General features: G+C 43.8%; 1 protein-coding gene across 2 annotated transcripts in view; it reads left to right on the top strand.

Moving 5' to 3' along the window:
* Nucleotides 1-23,276, top strand: part of dync1h1 (dynein, cytoplasmic 1, heavy chain 1) — a 99,902-nt gene that overhangs the window by 53,171 nt on the left and 23,455 nt on the right. Inside the window, exons 41-55 of one of the 2 annotated variants that reach the window (XM_055641144.1) lie at nucleotides 2,462-2,627; nucleotides 2,800-2,963; nucleotides 3,057-3,186; nucleotides 8,125-8,258; nucleotides 9,537-9,651; nucleotides 9,754-9,915; nucleotides 10,878-11,092; nucleotides 12,767-12,971; nucleotides 16,705-16,878; nucleotides 19,990-20,109; nucleotides 20,214-20,334; nucleotides 21,042-21,237; nucleotides 21,411-21,528; nucleotides 21,734-21,949; nucleotides 22,098-22,310. In XM_055641144.1, the coding sequence (XP_055497119.1) occupies nucleotides 2,462-2,627; nucleotides 2,800-2,963; nucleotides 3,057-3,186; nucleotides 8,125-8,258; nucleotides 9,537-9,651; nucleotides 9,754-9,915; nucleotides 10,878-11,092; nucleotides 12,767-12,971; nucleotides 16,705-16,878; nucleotides 19,990-20,109; nucleotides 20,214-20,334; nucleotides 21,042-21,237; nucleotides 21,411-21,528; nucleotides 21,734-21,949; nucleotides 22,098-22,310 (2,449 nt within the window). Of the gene's footprint in view, nucleotides 1-2,461; nucleotides 2,628-2,799; nucleotides 2,964-3,056; nucleotides 3,187-8,124; nucleotides 8,259-9,536; nucleotides 9,652-9,753; nucleotides 9,916-10,877; nucleotides 11,093-12,766; nucleotides 12,972-16,704; nucleotides 16,879-19,989; nucleotides 20,110-20,213; nucleotides 20,335-20,575; nucleotides 20,772-21,041; nucleotides 21,238-21,410; nucleotides 21,529-21,733; nucleotides 21,950-22,097; nucleotides 22,311-23,276 lie in introns of both variants that reach the window. The other variant, XM_055641143.1, reaches the window with a different exon arrangement.

Here is a 23,276-nt window from a genome sequence, read left to right as displayed (position 1 = left end):
TGCTAAGATGACAAGAGGCTAAGATAGATCTTTCACCTGGCATTTCACACCAGTGGTTGATAAATGTTCATCAGATCCCAACATCAATGCGTTATTGAAAATGTGGATACTTCTGTTATCCTTTTAAGTACGGAAGCAATGTTGTGGGCAGGGGCGGAAATCACGATTAGAACATCGGAGGGACACAATTTCTTGGTGGCCGCACGTACAAACACACACACGCGAGGTTTCGGCCGTGGGTCTTGTGGACAGTAACATCGGGAGCTGACTTGGTCCAAACTCCAGCAGCAGCAGCTTCGTCCGTCCCCCCCCCCCCCCGTCCCCGAATCGTGTGGCTTGAATCGGCCCGTTTGCGAGGCTTTTCATTGCCCGGCGCGGCTAAAAAATCGGCGGGCGGGGGCTTCAACATCGGGAGCATCGATGCAGCGATGAATGGCCCCGCGAACGGGCCGATTCAGCCCTTAGAAAGCGTCTGATACCCGCTTGAATCTTTCAAAAGCTACAATGTGATAAATAACACTTAAACTGAAGCAAATAAAGGCAAACAGAAGAACCAACCTTGAAGGGGGGAGAGAGAGATGGGTAAAAAATACTAAATAACATGAGTGACCGTGAATGAGGGACTTACCTGTAAGCCAGCCAGGAAACCCGTTCGACCGGAGCCCTTAATGACCTGACCCGTTTAAATCCGATACCCGTTTAAATCTTTCCCATCCGCCAATACATCCAATTAGTTCAAATGGTAATTGAACCCTCATCAGACAGCTTTGAGAAATTCTCCGTGAATACCTTCAGTAATACTTGAAGGTCAAAAAACTCAATTGGTGACACATCGTGTTAATATGATGTTAATAGTGACATTTAAAAGGCACTTAACAGTGACACCCCCACTGTCTCGCGGAAAGCAAAATTTGGATTACAAAACATGGGGGGGATTGTCCCCCACCTCTCAAAACATGAGAGGGATGTGGCCCGTCCATCGCACCCAGGATTTCCACCCATTCAGTCTTGGTTAGCATGGTGCTGGTTACAGTCTTGGTTAGCATGGTGCTGGTTACAGTCTTGGTTAGCATGGTGCTGGTTACAGTCTTGGTTAGCATGGTGCTGGTTACAGTCTTGGTTAGCATGGTGCTGGTTACAGTCTTGGTTAGCATGGTGCTGCTGCCATTTTGAAAACATGTAATTAAACCAGGTCAACTCCTAAATGTTATGGAGTGTTGCTCTTAGCAAGTCTCCAGCTTGATAGTAATGGTAGAGAAAGGATTATAGTGGAGCGTGAAGTTGAAGATATTCTGCTGATGACCCACCATTTCTCCTGACTGCTCAGGCTTGATCTGTGAGCTGAATTCTAAAGCACTCCCACTCAGCAGGATGTGCGTGCTGTGTGATACCCAAGTGTGTCCTCAGAGTGATGTCTTCATCTGTATAAGGACTGTGTTGCAGTCTACCAATACCTCATGTCCAGATTCATTTGCAATATGCATTGGAAGCAAGATTGGAATGCTTCTTCACTGGGTGTTCTCATCAGCTGCTGTAGACCTAACTGTGTTCCTCGCCCTGCATTGTTATTACCGAGCTACTCAGTTGATGAACTACCTTGCCCCCAGGGAGGCAAGGTGGTATTCTTGCTTGTATTTGACAATATTAAGGGTTCTCAAAGCACTTTTCAAAAAAATATAATACTATGCTGTCACCCTTAATGGTTGCTGTGACAGTGGGGGGGGGGGGGGGGGGGGGGGGGGAGATTTATTTAGGAACTGTGATTTAAGAGCCTCTAGACCAGGGGTGGGAAACCTTTTCATGTTGGAAGGCCGCGTTAAATTAGCTGTAATCTAATAAGGCCGCATCCAAGAAACTTCAATTTGATATAGGATTATTTTGTTGAATCTTCTTTTACTCTTTGGTATTTTAAATGTGTTCATAAAAGATAATAATAAAAGACGAACAAAAACATATTACTAAAAATAAAAGGATTTGTTCTACAAAATTTGGATTCATTCAAAAGGCTGCAAGTTCCCCACCCCTGCTCTAGACAATCCCTAGATGTTAGTGACGATTTGCTCCTGTCGTGTTGTTGAGTGGTACTTGCAGGTTTCCTTTTCAATTTAGTGGTTTGATACAACGGATGGTAGACCATCAAGAAATGCTTTGTTGTTCGAGACTGGACATGGAGCAGACTGTGTTAGAGCAGCGAATGTTCATTCAAAAAGTACACATGGTGAAACAGATGGGTTTTTAATGATGCAGCAATTTAATGGTTACTGGACTTATTTAATTCCCTTACAGCCATGGATGATTTTGAGCATGTCATTAGACCAGGCCTCTGGATAACTGAACCATCAACATGCTTTTAGCCATTCCCTTAATGTGTTGTAAACTAAATATGATGTACAATTGTATTGATGTTTTGGAAAGTGATAGATTTGCCTCCAGTGACGGTGTGAAAAATGTAACTTTGCAGGTTCCTACGTCATGTACCGGTGGTGTACGTAGATTATCCAGGACCAGCCTCCCTCACTCAGATTTATGGAACGTTTAACCGAGCTATGCTAAGACTCATTCCATCCTTGCGGACGTATGCAGAACCCCTTACTGCAGCAATGGTGGAATTCTACATCATGTCACAGGTAGGCTTCTGGCGTTGGAGTTCTGGAAACAAGTGGTATTTACAAACTGGAGATTTAAGTAGAAAGAATTGGAGCACTGGTCCCCGTTTTCAGTTAAATCCATGTTGATTTTATTATTGGTCTTATATTTGATCATTATATTTAGTTCACTAATGTTTACATCATTTTGCAGGAACGTTTCACTCAAGACATACAGCCTCATTACATTTACTCTCCTCGTGAAATGACCCGTTGGGTTAGAGGAATTTTTGAAGCTTTGAAGCCATTGGAAACACTTGCAGTTGAGGGATTGATTAGGATCTGGGCTCACGAGGCCTTGCGCTTGTTCCAAGACAGGTTTGTATTTTTGATCAAAAATCTTTTTTGCTTCATATGCTGAAGTATGGTTAGATGCACAGATGTGACATTCATTTTGCATTTCTTGTGAAGACTTGTGGAGGATGAGGAGCGACAGTGGACAGATGAACACGTCGATTTGGTGGCTTTGAAGCACTTCCCTAACATTGACAAAGATAAGGCTTTGGTTAAACCTATTTTGTACAGCAACTGGCTGTCTAAGGTAAGAAATTGGGCCATAAACATATTTTTGAGTAAAATAAATGCAAAATGTTGGTGGCCATGATGTACTCAATTTGTTAAACAACTCTTTGGCATGACTGCCTTCGTATTAAGGTTCTAAATATATTTCAGACATAGAGTCTGAAGAAGGTTCCTGACCCGAAACGTCACCTATCCATGTTCTCCACAGATGCTGCCTGACCTGCCATGTTACTCCAGCACTTTATCTCTATTTTTTAGTAAACCAGCATTTGCTGGTTTTCCATTCCCCGTGTTTCCTTTCGAGACACATTTGATTTTTCGCAATCTGCCTTGGTTTTATAAGCTGCTGATTTTGAACTTGTGACAAGTAATCAAAACAAATCATCTTCTGAATTTTCTAATTTACTTGGTGCCACCCTTGAAGAATCCAAACAAACCAAGTACAGGTGCACAACCTTTTATCCGAAAGCCTTGGGACCAGACACTTTTCGTACTTCAGAATTTTTCGGCTTTCGGAATGGAAGAGTTTTAGCGCAGTGGTAGAGTGCTCGGCTCATATCCGCAAGGTCGCGAGTTTGCGCCTCGATCCCGGCAGTTACTCAATCGCGAGTTTGAGTCTTCAATGTAGTTTTTTCTTGCAGAATAGGAGAGAATAGGGAGGGTTAGGCTGGGATCATTCTCTGCGAGATGATCTTAGTGCGGGAGACAAGTGTAGGAGAGGTGTACTGACTGTGTGGGCAGAACTTTGGAAGTGATTGCCCACCATTCTCAAAAGCCGCTGTGTCTCCCTGTCCCTCCAACTCCAGAGGAAGCCGCTCCCCGTTGGGCCGCTACGGCGACAAGTGGCAGTTCGCCCACAGCCCGAGCTGCGGCCCCTCATCCGCAACCCGGGTTCCTCTGGTGTTGGAGCGGGGCTGGGCTAGAGTTGTTGCTGGCTGGGAGTCTCTGGGATCTCCGTGCTTGCAGTGGGCCTGGGGGTCGGTGTCCCGATGAGGGGGCGCAGCTCGGGCTGTGGGCGAACTGCCACTTGTCGCCGTAGCGGCCCATCGGGGAGCGGCTTCTGGTGGTCCTGATGTCTCTCAGCTCCTGTCCAGGGGGGTGGCCAGAGACGTCAGGACCAACAAGAACCCGCTCCCCGATGGGCCGCTACAGCGCCAAGTGGCAGTTCGCCCACAACTCGAGCTGCGCCCCCTCATCCGCAACCCGTGTTCCTCTGGAGGTGGAGCGGGGCTGGGCTAGAGTTGCTGCTGGCTGTGAGTCTCTGGGATCTCCGTGCTTGCAGTCGGTGTCCCGTTGGTCCTGACGTCTCCGGTCACCCCCTAGAATGGAGCTGAGACTGGGAACTGTACCGCCCTTACCCCCTCCCTCTGCAACTGCAAACAACCCCACAGTTCCCAGTCACATCTCCGTGCTTGCAGTGGGCCTGGGGGCCGGTGTCCCGTTGGTCCTGACGTCTCCGGTGACTGGCACTGGCTCCGACGTGAAGACAGTGCAAAGCCCCCGCGCCGGTGCAATGGGCGGGGAGCTGGAGAGGTGAGGGAAGGGGTCACACACATGACCGGGGAGCAGAGGGGTGTAGGTGGGGTGAAACTGAAGGGAGCGACAATCTGCTGCTACCTGCCCGCTGAGTTAAAAAGTTCCCACGCAAGACTCACGATACACTGTGTATCGTGTCTACCGTGGGAACTTTTTTAACTCAACGGGCAGGCAGCAGCAGATTGTCAATTATTAACCCTCCCGCGCAATATACCCTCACCTTCTCTTTTATGAATGGGGATTTAGTTCCCCTTTCTTCGAGGACCGACCGGAGGTTCCGCTGTCACCTCTGCGGGCCGCCCTCGGTGAACGTTTTCAAGGACCTTTTTTCAAGGACCGAAAAAATGTCCGCTATTCAGAGCTTTTCGTTATTTGGAACTTCGGATAAAAGGTTGTGCACCTGTATCTTGGCATCAAATTGCAGAATGATCTGTGTTGGAATGGTCAGACTCATCATGCAACGGTGAAAGCAACAGGTGTCCTAAACTTTCTGAGGCGCAACTTTCATCATTGTTCAACTTCTGTCAAGGAGAAGCTATACTTCACCCTCGTGAGACCTCATTTGGACTATGCAGTTGCAGCATGGGACCCATACACAAATAAAACCATTTCTTCCTTCGAACGTGTCCAAAGACAGGCAGCTCGATTTGTTACTAACACCTATGCGAGAGAAGCGAGTGTCACCAAACTTCTGAATTCTCTGGGGTGGAACCCTCTCCAAGACAGACGTGAAGCTCACCGTTTGACCTGTTTTTACAAAATGTTAAATGGTCAGCTCGACATAGATTACAAGACCTACACCAAACCCAAACCAATTAGGAGCAGACGAGGGCATTCGATCCAATTTGTGATCCCAGCTACAAAGACAGCAATTCGTTCTTCCCCTGCACAATTAAAGCACGGAATAATCTCCACCCTACTATAGTTACCCAACCAGGTGCAACTAAATTTAAAGTTGCTCTTTCTTCCCAATAACCCTTTCTGGCTTAATCCCTCCCTCCACCACCTCCAGTTTAAATTCCATTTGGAATATTTTGGAGGACCAAGAAACCAAGAACCAAGAATTAAATTACATCTTGTGACAGGTATGTGACTTTATGAAGAAATATACACATAGATTTCAAACTATATTTTTAGACCCTTTAGAAGAAGCAATGAATATGAAGGCTGATTCACAAAAATTAATATCATACTTTTATAATAATATATTAAATAGAGAATCACCCTCAACAGAAGCACTAAGGGAAGATTGGGAACATGAGCTAATGATAAAGATCTCGAAGGATAGATGGGAAAAGTATTTGATGAATACACATAACTGTTCTATTAATGCAAGACATAATTTAATTCAATTCAAATTATTACATAGACTATATTATTCAAAAACGAGGTTGAATAAATTTTATCCAAACGTCTCTCCCAGATGCGATAAATGTTTGTTTCAAAACGCTAATATAACACATTCATTTGTAAGATGTACAAAGTTGAATACATTTTGGAGTGATATATTTGATATATTTACAAAGCTTTTCAAGTCAGGAATAGAACCCAAAACGGAATGGATTATATTTGGAATAATAGGAGAAGATACCAATTTAAATAAAGACCAAAATGTTTTTTTTAATTATGGGTTAATAATTGGAAAGAAATTGATACTTAAATTTTGGAAAAATACAACCACACCAACTGTTAAAATGTGGATTAGGAATATGATGGACATAGCATGCCTTGAAGAAATGAGACCCCGACTAATAGATAAATATGACCAATTCTTAAGGAGTTGGTCTCCTTTCATCGACTTTTTGGAATCATGTGATGCAGCGGTACCGTAAAGATTGCTGATTTCAGTTCATGCCGTGGATAGATCTACATCTCCGAATAAAGATTTGAAAAATTCTCTTTTAAGGGGCCTTCTCTTCTATTTCTACTTTCCACTTTTTCTTTTTCTTTTTTATATACACGCTTCACGTTTTTCTATTCTCTACCATCTATTTTTCCACTTTTTCCTCTTTCTATTGTTTTCTTTTTCTTGTCTTGCTTACTTCCTTCTCATAACATAAAACTAGAGGTTGTACATAGAATGGATTACGGTATTACATAGTTGGCACCTAAAATTAGGTTCCACTGTACTGTTTTGTACTGTATTAACTTCTAATAAAATAAACAAAACAAAAAAAAAATTTACATCGTGTCATTTTTGACTAACCTTCCAAAATATGCCATCAAATTCTTCACTGTAATTTGGGACAAGAGACTTGGCATCATATTTACCACTGTGACTCACTCCATCAGATTCCGACTGCCTGCCCCCTTTTGGCAAAATAATTTAAAACTTTAATGAAGAACATAGATACAAGTTATCCCAATTGTAAATCTTGGTCTTATGGCTAAGGAAATAAAATAGGTGTGTTCTAATTTTTGTGTGACATGCCAGACAATGATTTGCTCCCACAAGGGAGTCTCCGCATCTGTGCTTGATATTTCATAACATTATCGTCACTAAGTCTTTACTGTCCTAAATCTGGAGATCACCATTGACCTAGAATTCAAAATGACTGAGTACTTAAATACTCTGCTTGACAGAAGAGGCCGAGGTTGGATATCCTATAATGAATGACAACTACTTGACCCTTCTAGGCCTTTCCCTTGTTTACAAGATAAATTGGGAGTATGATAAAATTATTTCCACCTGCCTGGATGAAGTAATATCGATGACTGTTTTAAAAAAAAAACTCAACACTTTCCAGGATTAAGAAGCCCATTTAAATGACTCTTGATTCACTGAACAAGTTATTTATTTGTACATCACCAGCACACTGTAGCTGTAGTAGAAGCCATCTACAATGTGCACTTGTTTACTTGCCTAAGCTAGTTTGACAGAACCTGTCAAACCCACAAACTCAATCTTTAAAAATAAATAAAAACCAGCTCATATTTTTATGCTGCTACTGACCTTTCTCCTTGTTTAAATTCCAAATCAACCTATAAAGATTGTTGTCAGATTCTAGTTCATCTTTCTCAGCCAGATCTAACTTTCTTTAGTGCGAGATGATGCTTCATTTGTCATCTTTTCTGAAGGACACTTCATCCCGTTTTAAATAAAAGGCTTAGATGTTCATAATTATTTCTACACACTTGGCATTTCTGCCATTTCTACTCTTCTATCTTTGCTCATTCATTGTCTTCCTTTCTTTACCTTGTACAACCCATTAGTAATGTATCGTTCTCCCCTTATCCCTTTACCAGTTTAAACCATTCTCCTTTGGGCTAGAGGAATCTGCCCTCTTGATGTAGGTCTGCACTGTATAACATTACCCTTTCACGCAGTAGTTAGTGGAAATAATTGAATCCCTCCTTATCACATTGTGATGAATTACATGTCGATCTGTCCAGTCTTTTAATTCTCCATGCTTTGTTTTAGGATTATATACCAGTAGATCAAGAAGAGCTGAGAGACTATGTCAAAGCCAGGCTCAAGGTTTTCTATGAGGAGGAGTTGGACGTACCCTTGGTACTTTTTAACGAAGTATTGGATCATGTGCTGAGAATTGACAGGTAGGAACGCTCGTATTAAACCCGTGGATCAGCAAACCTGACGTGTGTATGTGAGTTCCTTGTGTTTGTGAAAGTCTGCAAAATATCACATTTGGGAGAAAAAAGGCATTTCAGAACATGAGGCTATACACTTGCAGCGCAGTGTATAGGCTTTTAAAAAAATAGTGTACTCTGGTATGTGGGGGTGTGTGTCTTTCTAATGGTTTATAAGCTGGGAGCGGAGGGTCATTGGGTAAGTTTAAAACTCGTGACTAAAGCTCTCATGAATCCCCTGTTTCACATGAAATGCTGTTGATGCTCGATTTCACAATGAATGTTTGCCGAAGGAGGTAGACCAGATATCAGCATTAAAACCCCTGCATTCATTTTTAAGTATGGGATTTGGATATGGCAAAGTACATATTCAAAATTTGTGGATTGTATGGGATATGGTAAATAACCATGAACTGCAAAGAGAGAAGTTTGCAGAATGATCAAGCCAGAGCTAGATAAAATTTAATTCAAGACTGCAGTGAACATCAGTAAATACAGGAACGTGGATATGAGTGTAGATTTATATAAATTGTGAACATAATATGACATAAACCCATTGGTAAGACGTAAGGAATCCTGATCTTCCTAAGTAGAGACGTAGAATGCAAAAGCAGGGAAGTTACTTTAAATCCTTTTAAAACATTAGAAGCTTTACAAAAATGAAATATTACTTCCAATGCTTTGGTGAAATATGAAAGTTATTTCGAGGATAAGAAATAAATATATTAGAAGGATTCCAAAGGTGATGGGTTTTGGGGACAAGAAGTAGGGCAAATATGAAGGAGGTTTGGAAGATTTAATGGAGGTGTGCGTTTGGTAGACTGATGATTTCCTTGTTTGTGTGGGTCTATCATTTTATATTAATGAGCATGATGAAGACTGTGCCAATAGAATGGAGGGGGAAATGGGTGGATAGCTTCAAACTGGGAATATATTCACATTCAGAATAGACCTTCACAGTCCCTTTGGCCGATAATCACATTGGTAGTTTGATAGAAACCAGCAATTGTACATTACTGAGATAGATGGCCAAAATAGACATATAGTAGGTGTTTATATAGAACTTCATATTAATATTGCTGTTAAATGGATGTTGCTTTTGGTTTTTTTTCTTTCAGTTTGTAAATTTGGTGACCTAATAGTGAAATTTCCAATGTAGTGTTTATAAATGATCTTTGTTTAAGATTCTGTAAGTTGTCAATCTAAATTACCTTGAATCATAATCATGTAATTAATATTTCTTAGGATATTCCGGCAATCACAAGGCCATTTGCTGCTTATCGGAGTCAGCGGTGCAGGGAAAACAACACTCTCTCGCTTTGTTGCCTGGATGAATGGCCTTAGCGTTTACCAGATTAAGGTCAGTGAGAGTCATTTTTGCACTGTTGTAGTAAACACAAACCTTTGCCTAGCGGAAAGAAGTTTATTCTGTGTGCTCATTGTACAAATTCTTGGTGTGCAGGTTCACAGGAAGTACACGGGTGAGGATTTTGATGAAGACCTGAGAACAGTGTTGCGACGATCTGGCTGCAAAAATGAGAAGATCGCTTTCATTATGGACGAGTCCAATGTCCTCGATTCCAGTTTCCTGGAACGCATGAATACCTTGCTGGCTAATGGGGAGGTAAATACAGAAAATGTTCAAATCTAGAAATAAGAACATTGATTGCAAACAAGCGATCTGTCAAAGTGACATTGTTAAAATTGTACAATGATTGCAAACGTTGTTGGTTGTATGATGTAATTGGACATTTGCAAATGATTTTTAAGTCTATGTATTCAGCAACTATCACTGATAGTTTTCACTTGCTTTCATACTTGTTAAACCTAAGCCTATACAGAGATATAGCATGGAAACGGGCCCTTCGACCCACCAAATCCTCGCCAACCAGCGATCCCTTACACTTTCTCCATCCTACATACTTGGGATAATTCACCATTTTTACCAAAGCCAAGATAACCTACGTTTTTGGAGTGTGGGAGGAAACTGGAGCACCCGGGGAAAACGCACGTGGTCAGAGGGAGAGCGTATAAGCTCCGTACAGACAGCACCTGTAACCGGGATCGAACCTGGGTCTCTGGCACTGTAAGGCAGCAACTCTACTGTTGCGCCACCGTGCCTATTTCACTCAACAGAAATCTTAACAAAATAGGACTCTGGGTAAATTACAATGGGGTAAGCTATAAAATATTTCAGGTTTCAATATATGAGGTGGCACAGCAGTAGAGTTGCTGCCTTCCAGTGCCAGAGACCCGGGTTCCATCCTGACTACGGGTGCTGTCTGTACGGAGTTTGTACCTTCTCAAGACCTGCATGGGCTTTCTCCAAGATCTTCGGTTTCCTCCCACACTCCAAAGACGTACAGGTTTGTAAGTTGATTGGCTTGGTATATAAATATAAAATTGTCCCTCATGTGTGGGGGATAGTGTTAATGTGCTGTGATTGCTGGTCGTTGCTGACCCGATGGGCCGAAGGACCTTTTTCCACACTGCATCTCCAAACTAACGAAATATCTAAATTAGATGTTGGACAAATGAAATGCTTCAACTGTCACCTGCATTAACCTGTCTTTTCCTATTGAACAGGTGCCTGGCCTGTTTGAAGGGGATGAGTATGCCACCTTAATGACCCAATGCAAAGAAGGTGCTCAGAAGGAAGGTTTAATGCTTGACACCCATGAGGAACTGTACAAGTGGTTTACAGGACAGGTTATCCGCAATCTGCACGTTGTATTCACCATGAATCCATCGTCTGAGGGCTTGAAGGATAGAGCTGCAACCTCTCCGGCTCTTTTTAACAGGTAACTTGACTTTTTGTATGACCCGGTTACCAATTCCAACTCATTGTTTTAATATGTAACTTGTAATTTTGTGTAAGGAAATACTTTCAAAAGGAGGCATATAGTGGGAATTAGGCAGGTAACTCGCCAAAGAGTGATGAGAATGTGGAATTCAAGACCACAGGAAGTGTTTAAGGTGGGTCGATTAGATGCATTTTAAACAAGGCTACACAAGATTATGAATGATAAGGACATAGAGGGGAACACTTAATGGGGAAATCCAGGAAAACAGCTTTACTACAAAAAAGTGGTACTGAGTTTTAAAAAGTCATCCCGATCTTGTATATAACATATATAACCATATAACAATGACAGCACGGAACCAGGCCATCTCGGCCTTTCTAGTCCATGCCGAACACTTACTCTCACCTAGTCTCTTTGAGCAGGCAAATGACACATTCTGATTACTTTGCATCCTTGTGAAGGGCAGGAAGACAATCAAAAAGGATACAAGTGGCAATATTAACCAAGTGAAAGAATACTGTGTAGAAACCAAGAACTGCAGGTGCTAGTTTACAAATAGTAACGCAAAGTAACGGAGTAACTCCGCAGGCCAGGCAGCATTTCTGGAGAACATGGATAGATGACGTTTTGGGTTGGGAGCCTTCTTCAGACTACATAGTGATATAGATTCAGAGATATGCAAATAAAAGAAATAGGGGCCGCAGCAAGATGGATTGAGGTGCATCCTTAGCTTATGAGAGGTCCGTTCAAGAGTAATAATAATGGGGAAGAAGCTGGTCTTGAATCAGATGGTACATGTTTTCAATCTTTTGAACCATCTGCTGGACAAGCCTACTGGGAGGTTGTTTAGTTTAATTTATTTTAAAAATTGTTATTTGTTGTGTTAATAAGTTATATGAGCAGAATTAGGCCATTCGGCCCATCGAGTCTACTCTGCCATTCAATCATGGTTGATCAACCGTTCCCTCTCAACCCCATTCTCCTGACTTTTCCCCCCATAACCTCTGACACATTTACTAATCAAGAATCTGTCAACCTCCGCATTGACTTGGCCTCTGCAATAAATTCCACAGATTCACCACCGTCTGGCTAAATAAATTCCTCCTCGTCTCCTTTCTAAAGGTGCGTCCATTCATTCTGAGGCTATGGCCTCTGGACCTGGATTAGTGGAAACATTCTCTCTAAATTATTCTGCTGAGTAAGTTCAGCTAAATGATATGAATGTGAAACAACCACCAATATGTTTGGCTGGGTCACACTGAATCGAATTATATAATTTGCCATCAAAACGGAAAATGGGTCAGTTGGCTCTTGGTCTGAAGAAGCGTCTCCACCCAAAATGTCACCCATTGCTTCTCTCCAGAGATGCTGCCTGTCCCGCTGAGTTACTCCAGCATTTTGTGTCTTCGGCTCTTCATATAATATGCAAATGTAACTACAGCTATTATAAAGTTCTTATGCCCTGATCGGCCAAATCCTGCAGAGGATAATACTTAATTAAAAAAAATTTAAGTTCAATTTTTAGGCTTTGGGAGAGTGTAAGGGAGCGGCTCAAAAGATTTACGGTTGGCTTATTTTCCTTGCAATGGAAAATGTATTCTGAATAAAAACATTTTTTCAGATTATTTTCAAAACTTGTTATTAAATAGAATTTCCTTCCTTGCTTCAAAGATGTGTGCTGAACTGGTTCGGGGACTGGTCTACCGAAGCCTTGTATCAAGTTGGCAAAGAGTTCACCAGCAAAATGGACCTTGAGAAACCCAATTATATTGTTCCTGACTACATGCCCATTGCTTATGACAAGCTTCCCCAAACACCATCACACCGAGAGGCTATCGTTAACAGTTGTGTTTTTGTTCACTTAACATTGCATCAGGTGAGTCATTACAAATGCTGTTTGCAAACCCTTTTTCTATATTCTGTATTTTTAAATGCTGGAGTAACGCAGCATCTCTGGAGAGAAGGAATGGCTGACGTTTTGGGTCAAGACCCTCCTTCAGATTGATGTTGGGAGGGGGCGGTACAGGGATAAAATGTAGTCGGAGACAGTAAGACTGGTGGGAGAAGGGGGAGGGGATGGAGAGAGAGGGAAGCAAGGGCTACTTGAAGGTAGAGAAGTCCATGTTCATACCGCTGGGGTGTAAGGTACACAAGCGAAATATGAGGTGCTGTTCCTCCAATTTGCGCTGGGCCTCTCTCTGACAATGGAGGAGGCCCAGGACAGAAAGGTCAGATTGGGAATGGGAGGGGGAGTTAAAGTGTCCAGCAACCGGGAGATCAGGTAGGTTTAGGCGGACGTGTTCAGCAAAACGATCGCCGAGCCTGCGCTTGGTCTCGTCGATATACATGAGTCAACACCTGAAACATCGGATATTGTAGATGAGGTTGGAGGAGGTGCAAGCGATCCTCTGCCTCACCTGAAAAGACTGTTGGTGTCCTTGGATGGAGTCGAGGGGGGAGGTAAAGTGACAGGTGTTGCATCTCCTGCGGTTGCAGGGGAAACTACCTGGGGAGGGGGTGGTTGGTATGGACGAGTTGACTAGGGACGGTCTCTGCGGAAAGCAGAAAGTGGTGGAGATGAGAAGATGGGGCCAGTAATGGGATCCCGTTGGAGATGGCACAAATGTTGGAGGATTATGTGCTGTATGCAACGGCTGATGGGGTGGAAGGTGAGGACAAGGGGGACTCTGTCCTTGTTATGAATGGGGGGAGGGGGAGCAAGAGAGGAGCTGCGGGATATTGAGGAGACCCTAGTGAGATCCTCGTCTATAATAGAAGAGGGAAACTCCCGTTCCCTAAAGAATGAGGACATCTCCGATGACCAGGATAGAAAACCTCATCCTGGGCTCAGATGCGGCATAGACGGAGGAATTGGAAGTAGGGAATAAAGTCTTTGCAGGAAGCAGGATGGGAAGAAATGTAGTTTAGATAGCTATGGCAGTCGGTGGGTTTGTAATAGATGTCAGTCGATCGTCTGTCTACTGTGATGGAAAAGGTGAGACCTAGCAATAGGGAGATGTCAGAGATGTTCCAAGTGAATTTGAGTGAAAGATGGAAATTAGTGGAGAAGTTGATGAAGACAGTGAGTTCTGCATGGATGCGGGAGGTAGCACGCCCGCACCAATGTAGCCGAGGTAGTATAGTCGGTCACAGCCAGCGCGGAGAAGAAGCGCCACCTTCAGCCCAGCCCTCCCCCCCCCCCCCCCCCCCCCCCCCCGACGCTGGCGAAAGCCGAGCACCAGCCATACTATACAAAGCGCTGCAGCAACTCCGCCTCCTTCCTGCGCCGGCTGTAAGCCCGGCCTAGCCCAACACCTCCAGCCGCCCCCGGACAGGGACGAGACACCCAGAGGGGAGGGAGAAGGCCCAGCAGTCAACAGTCCCAGGCCCGACACTGACCAGCACGATCTCGCTCACTCACCAAAGCATAAAAACAGCAAAATAATCTTAGCTTTATACAAAGGACAATAAATGCAACTATTTCATAGTTTGAAAGCAGTATTTTCTTACCTAGAAGAATCAAAGCGGGAAAAACGGAAGAAATGAGGGTCCACTGCTTCACTGCTTTCCACCAATGTTCATGCATAGTGACCTTTGACCTGTGTATGCACTGTTGGAAGCGGTCAGAATACCGAACTCGCTTTTTTATGTGGCATGGGCATCATTTTGCGGCAGGCGCGGGCACACCGCGACGCCCTGTGTCTCCCTTTCAAGGGAGATGCTAAAAATGCATTTCGTTGTCTCTGTACTGTACACTGACAATGACAATAAATTGAATCATTTTCATTTCATTTCATTTCCCTCAAATTGAATGAGTTGCCGGGTCACTGCTGTGAGTCTGGAACCTCAGAGGCTAAACTAGGTCAGGATAATGAATTTTCTTCCAGAAAGACATTATTGAATTGGAGCCTAGTCATAGAGCTGTACAGCACTGAAACTGGCCCTTCAGCCCACGCAATACTTAGCACTCCCTTAAAGCACTGGAGTGTCAACCTAGATTTTTATTTTTTTGGTTTAAGCCCAAATCCCTATGATGTGAGAGAGCCGACAACTTGGTGACTCTAGAGTTCCATAAAAGGTGATGGAGCTTGTACTTGATGTGAATGTTGGGCTTTGTTTTCACAACACCTAGTGGTTGTCTCACCTGATTACACCCTTGTGGCAGATCTATTTGCAAACGGTAGATTGATGGGAGCAAGAAGCCATACGTTTTTCCCTTGCGTTGGTTCTCATTTCACTTGCCATTTGCTTCTATAACTTTTGGTCAAGGTTGTGCTCAGCCACAACAGATGAAGGAGATTGGAGTTCTTGTTCTTGTTTCTTAGATTGCTTCTTTCATTATTTCTGACATAAGCACCATGTGTTTTATCAGGCGTGATATTCTTCCGATTTCAATCGGAATTCCGAGTTTTCTGTTTTCCAATTTTTCAATTTTTTGTGCCTGATTATTTGGTGGCCAATCAACCGCTGTCTCTAAGGGGATGCGACCAGCTTCCCCTAAAATCCGCTTCGGCCTATATTTCTCCATTCAGCCGCTGTCTCCCAAGGGCATTTCATCCCATCACATAATGCGCTGGTCACTCAGCAGCCAATCTGACGCAGTCTCCGAGGGGCGTTGCGGCCAATCACCGCCCAGATTCCCTTATTGAAGCAGAAGGTGGCTTCATAAGCCAAGAGAAAGGAACATATTCGCAGCTCGACTGGCAAGAAAGAGGCACAGGCAAGCCATGTTGAGCAAGTTTACAAAAAGAAAGTGTCAGGCAGAGGAAGTCAAACTAGTGTTAAGGTAATGTTACTTATGTCATAGGTTTACCAATTACTTTTTCTGTGCTGTTTGCACACAGTGCTAGGCAAAGAGATATTTTAGGTAACATTTTTTGTAACGATTTTTTTAGTTATGTCAGGTCATTTATTTCATGAAATATTTATCTTTTGGGGGTTATTTTACTGGTTATGTGTTAAAAAAAATTTCTAAGCTTCTGTTATGTAAACTACCAGCAGAAAGCCTGGGAATCACTTTCAATTTATTGAAAATGTCCCTGTCCGTCCCGTCCCCCCCCCAAACCGGTCTCCTGGACCCCCGGCCAATACTTCCTACTTTTTTTCTGGAGGTGAATATCATGCCTATTTTATGTGTATTTGATTTGTGCATTTTTAAATAACGTGTTTGTTTAAATAATACCAAATCCTAATTTATACTTGGTGTTTTTGAAATAATATGCTCAAATTTACACCTCTATAAATATACATGTTTAATTTATGCATTTTTGAATTACGTGCTGCTTTTCAGGAATATGACCCACATATAAAATGCAAGCTGCCTGTAACTGGCAATTTTCCCAGATTTAATTATTTCTCCCTATCATGTCACGATATGAACATACCAGTGAATTATTTGTCCAGTGGTTAGATTACTAGTCCAATGACACAACCACTGTGGTACCATGCTCATAAATGTACAAGATGGAATGATGTTTATATTTTTCTAATATATTTAACAAAATTCTTTAAGTAGTTGTGGGAATTTACTGATCACATTGGGACTTAAATCTCAAGGTTAAAAAAAACTTGACATCAATTCAAATATAAATTATTTTCTTTCTTACCAGGCAAACACTCGGCTGGTCAAGCGTGGGGGCAGGATAATGGCCATCACACCTCGCCACTATCTGGACTTCATCAATCACTATGCCAATATGTTCAATGAAAAGCGTAGTGAACTAGAAGAGCAGCAGATGCATTTAAACGTTGGGCTACGAAAGATTAAGGAAACTGTTGATCAGGTACAATAAAACTTTTTTATGGACTTTCATTGTACACTAGGGGAGGAGGGAGAGGTGGAGGAGGGGTGAGAGGAGGGAGGGGGGAGGAGGAGGGGGGAGGTGGAGGAGGAGGAGGAGGGGGGAGAGGTGGAGGAGGAGGAGGAGGAGGAGGGGGAGGAGGAGGAGGAGGAGGAGGGGGGAGAGGTGGAGGAGGAGGGGGGAGAGGTGGAGGAGGAGGGGGAAGAGGTGGAGGAGGAGGGGGAAGAGGTGGAGGAGGAGGGGGAGAGGTGGAGGAGGAGAGAAGGTGGGGGAGAGGTGGAGGAGGAGGGGGAGAGGTGGAGGAGGAGAGAAGGTGGGGGAGAGGTGGAGGAGGAGGGGGAGAGGTGGAGGGGGAGAGAGGTGGAGGAGGAGAGGGGGAGGAGGAGAGAAGGAGGGGGAGAGGTGGAGGAGGAGGAGGGGGGAGAGAGGAGGAGAGGGGGAGAGGTGGAGGAGGAGGAGAGAAGGTGGGGGGGGGAGGTGGAGGAGGAGGGGGGAGAGGTGGAGGAGGGGAGGGGGAGAGGTGGTGGAGGAGGAGGAGGAGAGAAGGAGGGGGAGAGGTGAAGGAGGAGGGGGAGAGGTGGAGGAGGGGGGAGAGGGGGAGGGAGGAGAGGTGGAGGAGGAGGAGGGAGAGAAGGAGGGGGGGAGAGGTGGAGGAGGAGGGGGAGAGGTGGAGGAGGAGGAGGAGGGGGAGAGGTGGAGGAGGAGAGGTGGAGGAGGAGAGAAGGTGGGGGAGAGGTGGAGGAGGAGGGGGAGAGGTGGAGGAGGAGAGGGGGAGGGGGAGAGGAGGAGGGGGAGGAGGGGGGAGAGGAGGAGAGGGGGAGAGGTGGAGGAGGAAGGGGGGGGAGAGGGGGGAGAGGGGGAGGAGGGGGGAGAGGAGGAGGGGGAGAGGAGGGGGAGAGGGGGAGGAGGAGGGGGAGAGGTGGAGGAGGAGGGGGAGAGGTGGAGGAGGAGGGGGGAGAGGTGGAGGAGGAGGAGAGAAGGAGGGGGAGAGGTGGAGTAGGAGGGGGAGAGGAGGAGGGGGAGAGGGGGGAGAGGGGGGAGGGGGGAGAGGTGGAGGAGGAGGGGGAGAGGTGGAGGAGGAGGGGGGAGAGGTGGAGGAGGAGGGGAGAGGTGGAATAGGAGGGGGGAGAGGTGGAGGAGGAGGGGGGAGAGGAGGAGGAGAGAAGGAGGGGGGGAGAGGTGGAGTAGGAGGGGAGAGGAGGAGGGGGAGAGGTGGAGGAGGAGGGGGGTGGAGGAGGAGGGGGAGAGGTGGAGGAGGAGGGGGAGAGGTGGAGGAGGAGGGGAAGAGGTGGAGGAGGAGGGGAAGAGGTGGAGGAGGAGGGGGGGGAGAGGTGGAGGAGGAGGGGGCGAGAGGTGGAGGAGGAGGGGAGAGGTGGCAGGAGGAGGAGGGGGGGAGAGGGGAGGGGAGGGGGGAGAGGAGTGGAGGAGGAGAGGGGAGAGGTGGAGGAGGGAGGGGGGGAGAGGTGGAGGAGGAGGGGGAGAGGTGGAGGAGGAGGGGGGAGAGGAGGAGGGAACCGGGCGGGCGAGCAGGCTGCGAGCGTGCAGGCTGCGGAGCTCCCGGCTAGCGGGCTGCAAAGACTCGAGGGAGGCCGTGGGCGGGCTCGATCTGATGACGGTCAAAAACAGCGGAGTGCTGGTCGATCGTGGTTTCAACGAGGGGAAGCCCACCCACCCACGTGACAGATCATAAGGCGGGGGAGATGGAGAGGTGGTCGTCCCCCGTGACGGCCAGAGATCAGCAGGTGGGATCGGGGTCACCAGCGAGGAAAAGGCGTCACGAGTCCCTGCGATCGACGGAGGAATCGCTGGTCTCCATAGACGGCCTCTCCCAGAGGGAGTAATGACCGCCACGGCCACCTTCCCACCGTGCTGCCCCATACCCTCACCTGCACGACGATAACAACCGCAGTCGCCATGTTCTAGAACTTCAAGGAGCGTGCAGCACCTGAGCAGCAGTTTAAAAACGCGAAGTTGCGAATTTAAAGAAGTGAAAGTTAAGAAGCCAAGAAGTACAGAAGACAGAACAGGGGTGACGTCACTCTCAGCGCGAGCAGCGGCAGGCAGGCAGTCAGATCCATTGTGATGTCATCAGCGAGACCATCTCGTTTATTTTCTAAGTTATCTGAGATTTGTGAACATTTTCATAAATAACTCGAGAAATAATGCATGAAATTTTCAGATAAGGCGATTTTTGACATCGTGGCTTAAATCTATCAGAATATGTAAAAATTTCACCGTTAGCACGTTGTGTTTTCGAGGAGATGTGAAACGCACACACACACAAACACACAAATACACACACATCCAAGATCAGAGTTTTATAAGTAAAAGAGATTTGCTTTATGCCGTTTTTCACTAAATTCGTGACATTCTACACAAACTGCTCAATTTTCTTCATGGGAAATTGGTTGAAAACAAATTTGCCTACTTTTAAAAACACTGTTCATGTTGAGCAATAATAACAGTTTCAGCTACCAGTAAAAACTGCTATTTTGTATGTATAATGTGGTGTATTTAAAGTGTTAAACTACTTTTTACATCTCATAGATCCATCTTTTCTTTGCCTCACACCCTGCCTCCTTTAGATATCACATGACTGCTTTTCCAATTGTATTTATATCATTGCACGAAATGATTTGTATTGTCTACATTATCAATGTTCTAGCACCAGATGGAGAATGGTTCTGCTTTTATTGCACCAGTGAGATTGTTTTAGCACAATATAAATCTATTGCACACTAGCTGTAATGAGAAATGCTTCTTATCCTTTTTCCCCTTTGGTTGATGGTCCTCTGTTTGCAGCCCATGATACTTACTTTGATCTAGCCATTATGGGATTAAGTAGTTTAAAAGTGGAAACACACAATTTTTTTTCCTTGTGTCCCCTCCAAACCTCCCCTGCAGCAAATAATTACAACTATTTCCTCTAGAATCCACTTTTTAACCAACCAAATGATTTGCTTTTAACAATTGGCATAATATAATGACTTAATTTGGAAACCTAAATATTAATGTACTTCTGCAAATGGGAATATGTTAATAGATGTTTTCATATTCCGTTTGTTTGCTATATCTTTAATCCTTTCACTCTAGGTTGAAGAGTTACGTCGCGATCTCAGAATTAAAAGCCAAGAATTAGAAGTTAAAAATGCAGCAGCCAATGATAAGCTAAAGAAAATGGTGAAGGATCAACAAGAAGCTGAAAAGAAAAAGGTAGTAAATTTGCAGCTATACAAAACAAGAATTATGAATTTGAAACCAAGATTTCAAACTGAGGAAATGGTTTCTTCGTCAATTAACCTTCACTTTTTTGATAGGTGATGAGTCAAGAAATTCAGGAGCAGCTGCACAAACAGCAAGAAATTATTGCTGACAAGCAGATGAAAGTAAAGGAAGATTTGGATATGGTGGAGCCTGCTGTCATTGAGGCTCAGAATGGTTAGACTTATTTTAAATCGAGTTTATTTAAAAAAAAAAAAATGCAAACAGAATGTAAAATGCTAATTGCTGCCTGTATATCATGTATTTGATCTTGCTCAGAACTATGATCCTGTTAGTTTCCTTCCTTTTTTTAGCAACTGATTGAGCTTTTCTGTGTGGTGTTAATCTCTCAATTTTCTGTCTTTCCTAACCATTTCTTTTTAACTTTATTTGCACTCTGGCACATGTTGCTGATTAGCTGTAAAATCGATCAAGAAGCAGCACTTGGTTGAGGTCCGTTCAATGGCTAATCCACCGGGTGCAGTGAAGCTAGCACTCGAATCAATCTGTCTGCTCCTGGGTGAAAGTACAACAGACTGGAAACAGATCCGATCGATCATTATGAGGGAAAACTTCATTCCGACCATTGTAAATTTTTCAGCTGACGAAATCAGGTGAATAATGGGTGCACGCCGTGGTTGGGTAAGATGGAAATGATACTGAATACCAGACACTATGTTAACACTGAGAAGTCATCCAAAAAATCATCATTTAAGAATGAATGGAATTCTGTATAGTATTTATTAACCCAAAATATTTATTTGGGTGAGAATATGCTGCTGGTATTCAAATTACAAATTTCCTCTTAATTCCCAACAACAGCCACGCACCCTCATCCATTTGCATGTCCATTTAAAGCCCCTTTCTTTTCACCCCTTTATTAGCTGTAAGCTCTATAAAGAAGCAGCATCTTGTTGAAGTGCGTGCCATGGCCAATCCACCTGCTGCAGTAAAACTCGCATTAGAATCAATCTGTCTCTTGCTGGGTGAGGAGACAAGTGACTGGAAAAAGATCAGACAAGTTATTATCAGAGATAATTTCATCAGCAGCATAGTCAACTTTAATACTGAAGAATTAAGGTATTCATTACTTTTATTTTAAAAAATCACATCTTTCTTGCATTTTGATTGTGTTGCTGCACTTCATTGCTATGGACCACCTAGTTTGTCACTCTGAAGCACATTGTATTGAATTGCCATTTGTAAGATATCAAGTGGGCGATTGTATTAACTTTCATATCTTTATTCATCAGTGATGTTATCCGTGAGAAGATGAAGAAAAATTACATGTCCAATCCGAGCTACAACTATGAAATTGTGAACAGAGCTTCTTTGGCTTGTGGCCCAATGGTGAAGTGGGCTATTGCACAGGTAAGGAACTGATGAAAGAATCTGAATGTCTGGGGGGGGAATGGTTTTATATTTTCTGGAATCACTTCAAGTAACACCAGATTAGCATTGAGCCTATCTGATTTTGTTGTGATTGATTTGTGTTGTAAGTTCTTCAAAAGATTTTGAGACGTTTTCTCCCTGTGGGTAGCAGTCACTCATAATTTTAAATTTCATCCAATTTCAGCTCAATTATGCCGACGTATTAAAACGAGTGGAACCTTTACGCAATGAGCTACAGAAGCTAGAGGATGATGCAAAAGAGAACCAACAAAAGGCTGATGAAGTAGAACAAATGATCCGTGATCTGGAAACCAGTATTGCACGATACAAAGAAGAGTATGCTATTCTGATATCTGAAGCCCAAGCCATTAAAGCTGACCTTGCAGCTGTTGAGGCAAAGGTGAGTGGGGTTTTATAAATACAAATATTTCATTGTGCAAATTCCAATTCCAATATAAATATCCTTCAGGGTTACAGAGGGATGGGGAACCCATTATGGCTGGGTTGGATAGAATCGTCTGTATTATAATCGTAAACCCCTCTTTCAGGTTAACAGGAGTACTGCCCTGTTGAAGAGTTTGTCGGCTGAACGAGACCGCTGGGAAAAGACCAGTGAGACGTTTAAGAACCAAATGGCCACCATTGCTGGCGACTGCTTACTCTCAGCTGCCTTTATTGCATACGCCGGATACTTTGATCAGCAAATGCGCCAAAATCTCTTCGCGACTTGGGCACATCATCTACAACAAGCAAGCATTCTGGTAATTATAAACGATTTATAGTTATTGAATTAATATCATCACAAATTTATCTTGGATAAAGCATATTGGGAATGAGTTTGTCTTTGGAATGCTGACGAGAACTGAAGGAAGCAAGGAATTTGATAGTAACTTTATTGAATCAGATTGCCCAACTTGTTTCTAAAGAGTTTCGATCTGATCAATCTGCGATGATTAAATTATCCTCTCAATTATGGTGAACTGTTAGCATCTTTTCCATTGCTTTAGCCAGGCCTGGTCAGTGTATAAGTGTGGGGATAACCAAAATTTGATATGCTGAACATTTAAGTTTGTAAGATCTGTCTCACGAGAAATGTAACCCCTTATTTTTGTTTTCAATTTACATTATTACTCTTAGTGAATCTCTTCCATTGGATTCTTCAACTTAATTCAAGTAAAATTATTTCCGTTTTGGTTTCTCATTTAAAGTTTTGGTCGAACCATGTTGGTCTCTGAAATATTGCAGATCAGTTGATTTTGTGAAGGCCAAATGCAGTGCCCTCCATAATGTTTGGGACAAAGATCCATCGTGTGTTTATTTGCCTCTGTACTCCACAATTTGAGACTTGTAATAGAAAAAAATCACATGGTTAAAGTGCACATTGTCAGATTTTATTAAAGGTTTTATTTTGGTTTCACCATGTAGAAATTACAGCAGTGTTTATACACATAGTCCAATGCCCCCCCCCCCCCCCCCCCCCCATTTCAGGGCACCATAATGTTTGGGACACATGGCTTCACAGGTGTCTGTAATTGCTCAGGTGTGTTTAATTGCCTCCTTAATGCAGGTATAAGAGAGCTCTCAGCACCTAGTCTTTCCTCCAGTCTTTCCATCACCTTTGGAAACTTTTATTGCTGTTTATCAACATGAGGACCAAATGTTGTGCCAATGAAAGTCAAATAAACCATTCTGAGACTGAGAAACAAGAATAAAACTGTTAGAGCCAT

Source organism: Leucoraja erinacea, chromosome 9 (genome assembly GCF_028641065.1).
Source record: "Leucoraja erinacea ecotype New England chromosome 9, Leri_hhj_1, whole genome shotgun sequence".
NCBI lineage: Eukaryota > Metazoa > Chordata > Chondrichthyes > Rajiformes > Rajidae > Leucoraja > Leucoraja erinaceus.
This window is presented reverse-complemented; position numbering and strand designations above follow the sequence as displayed.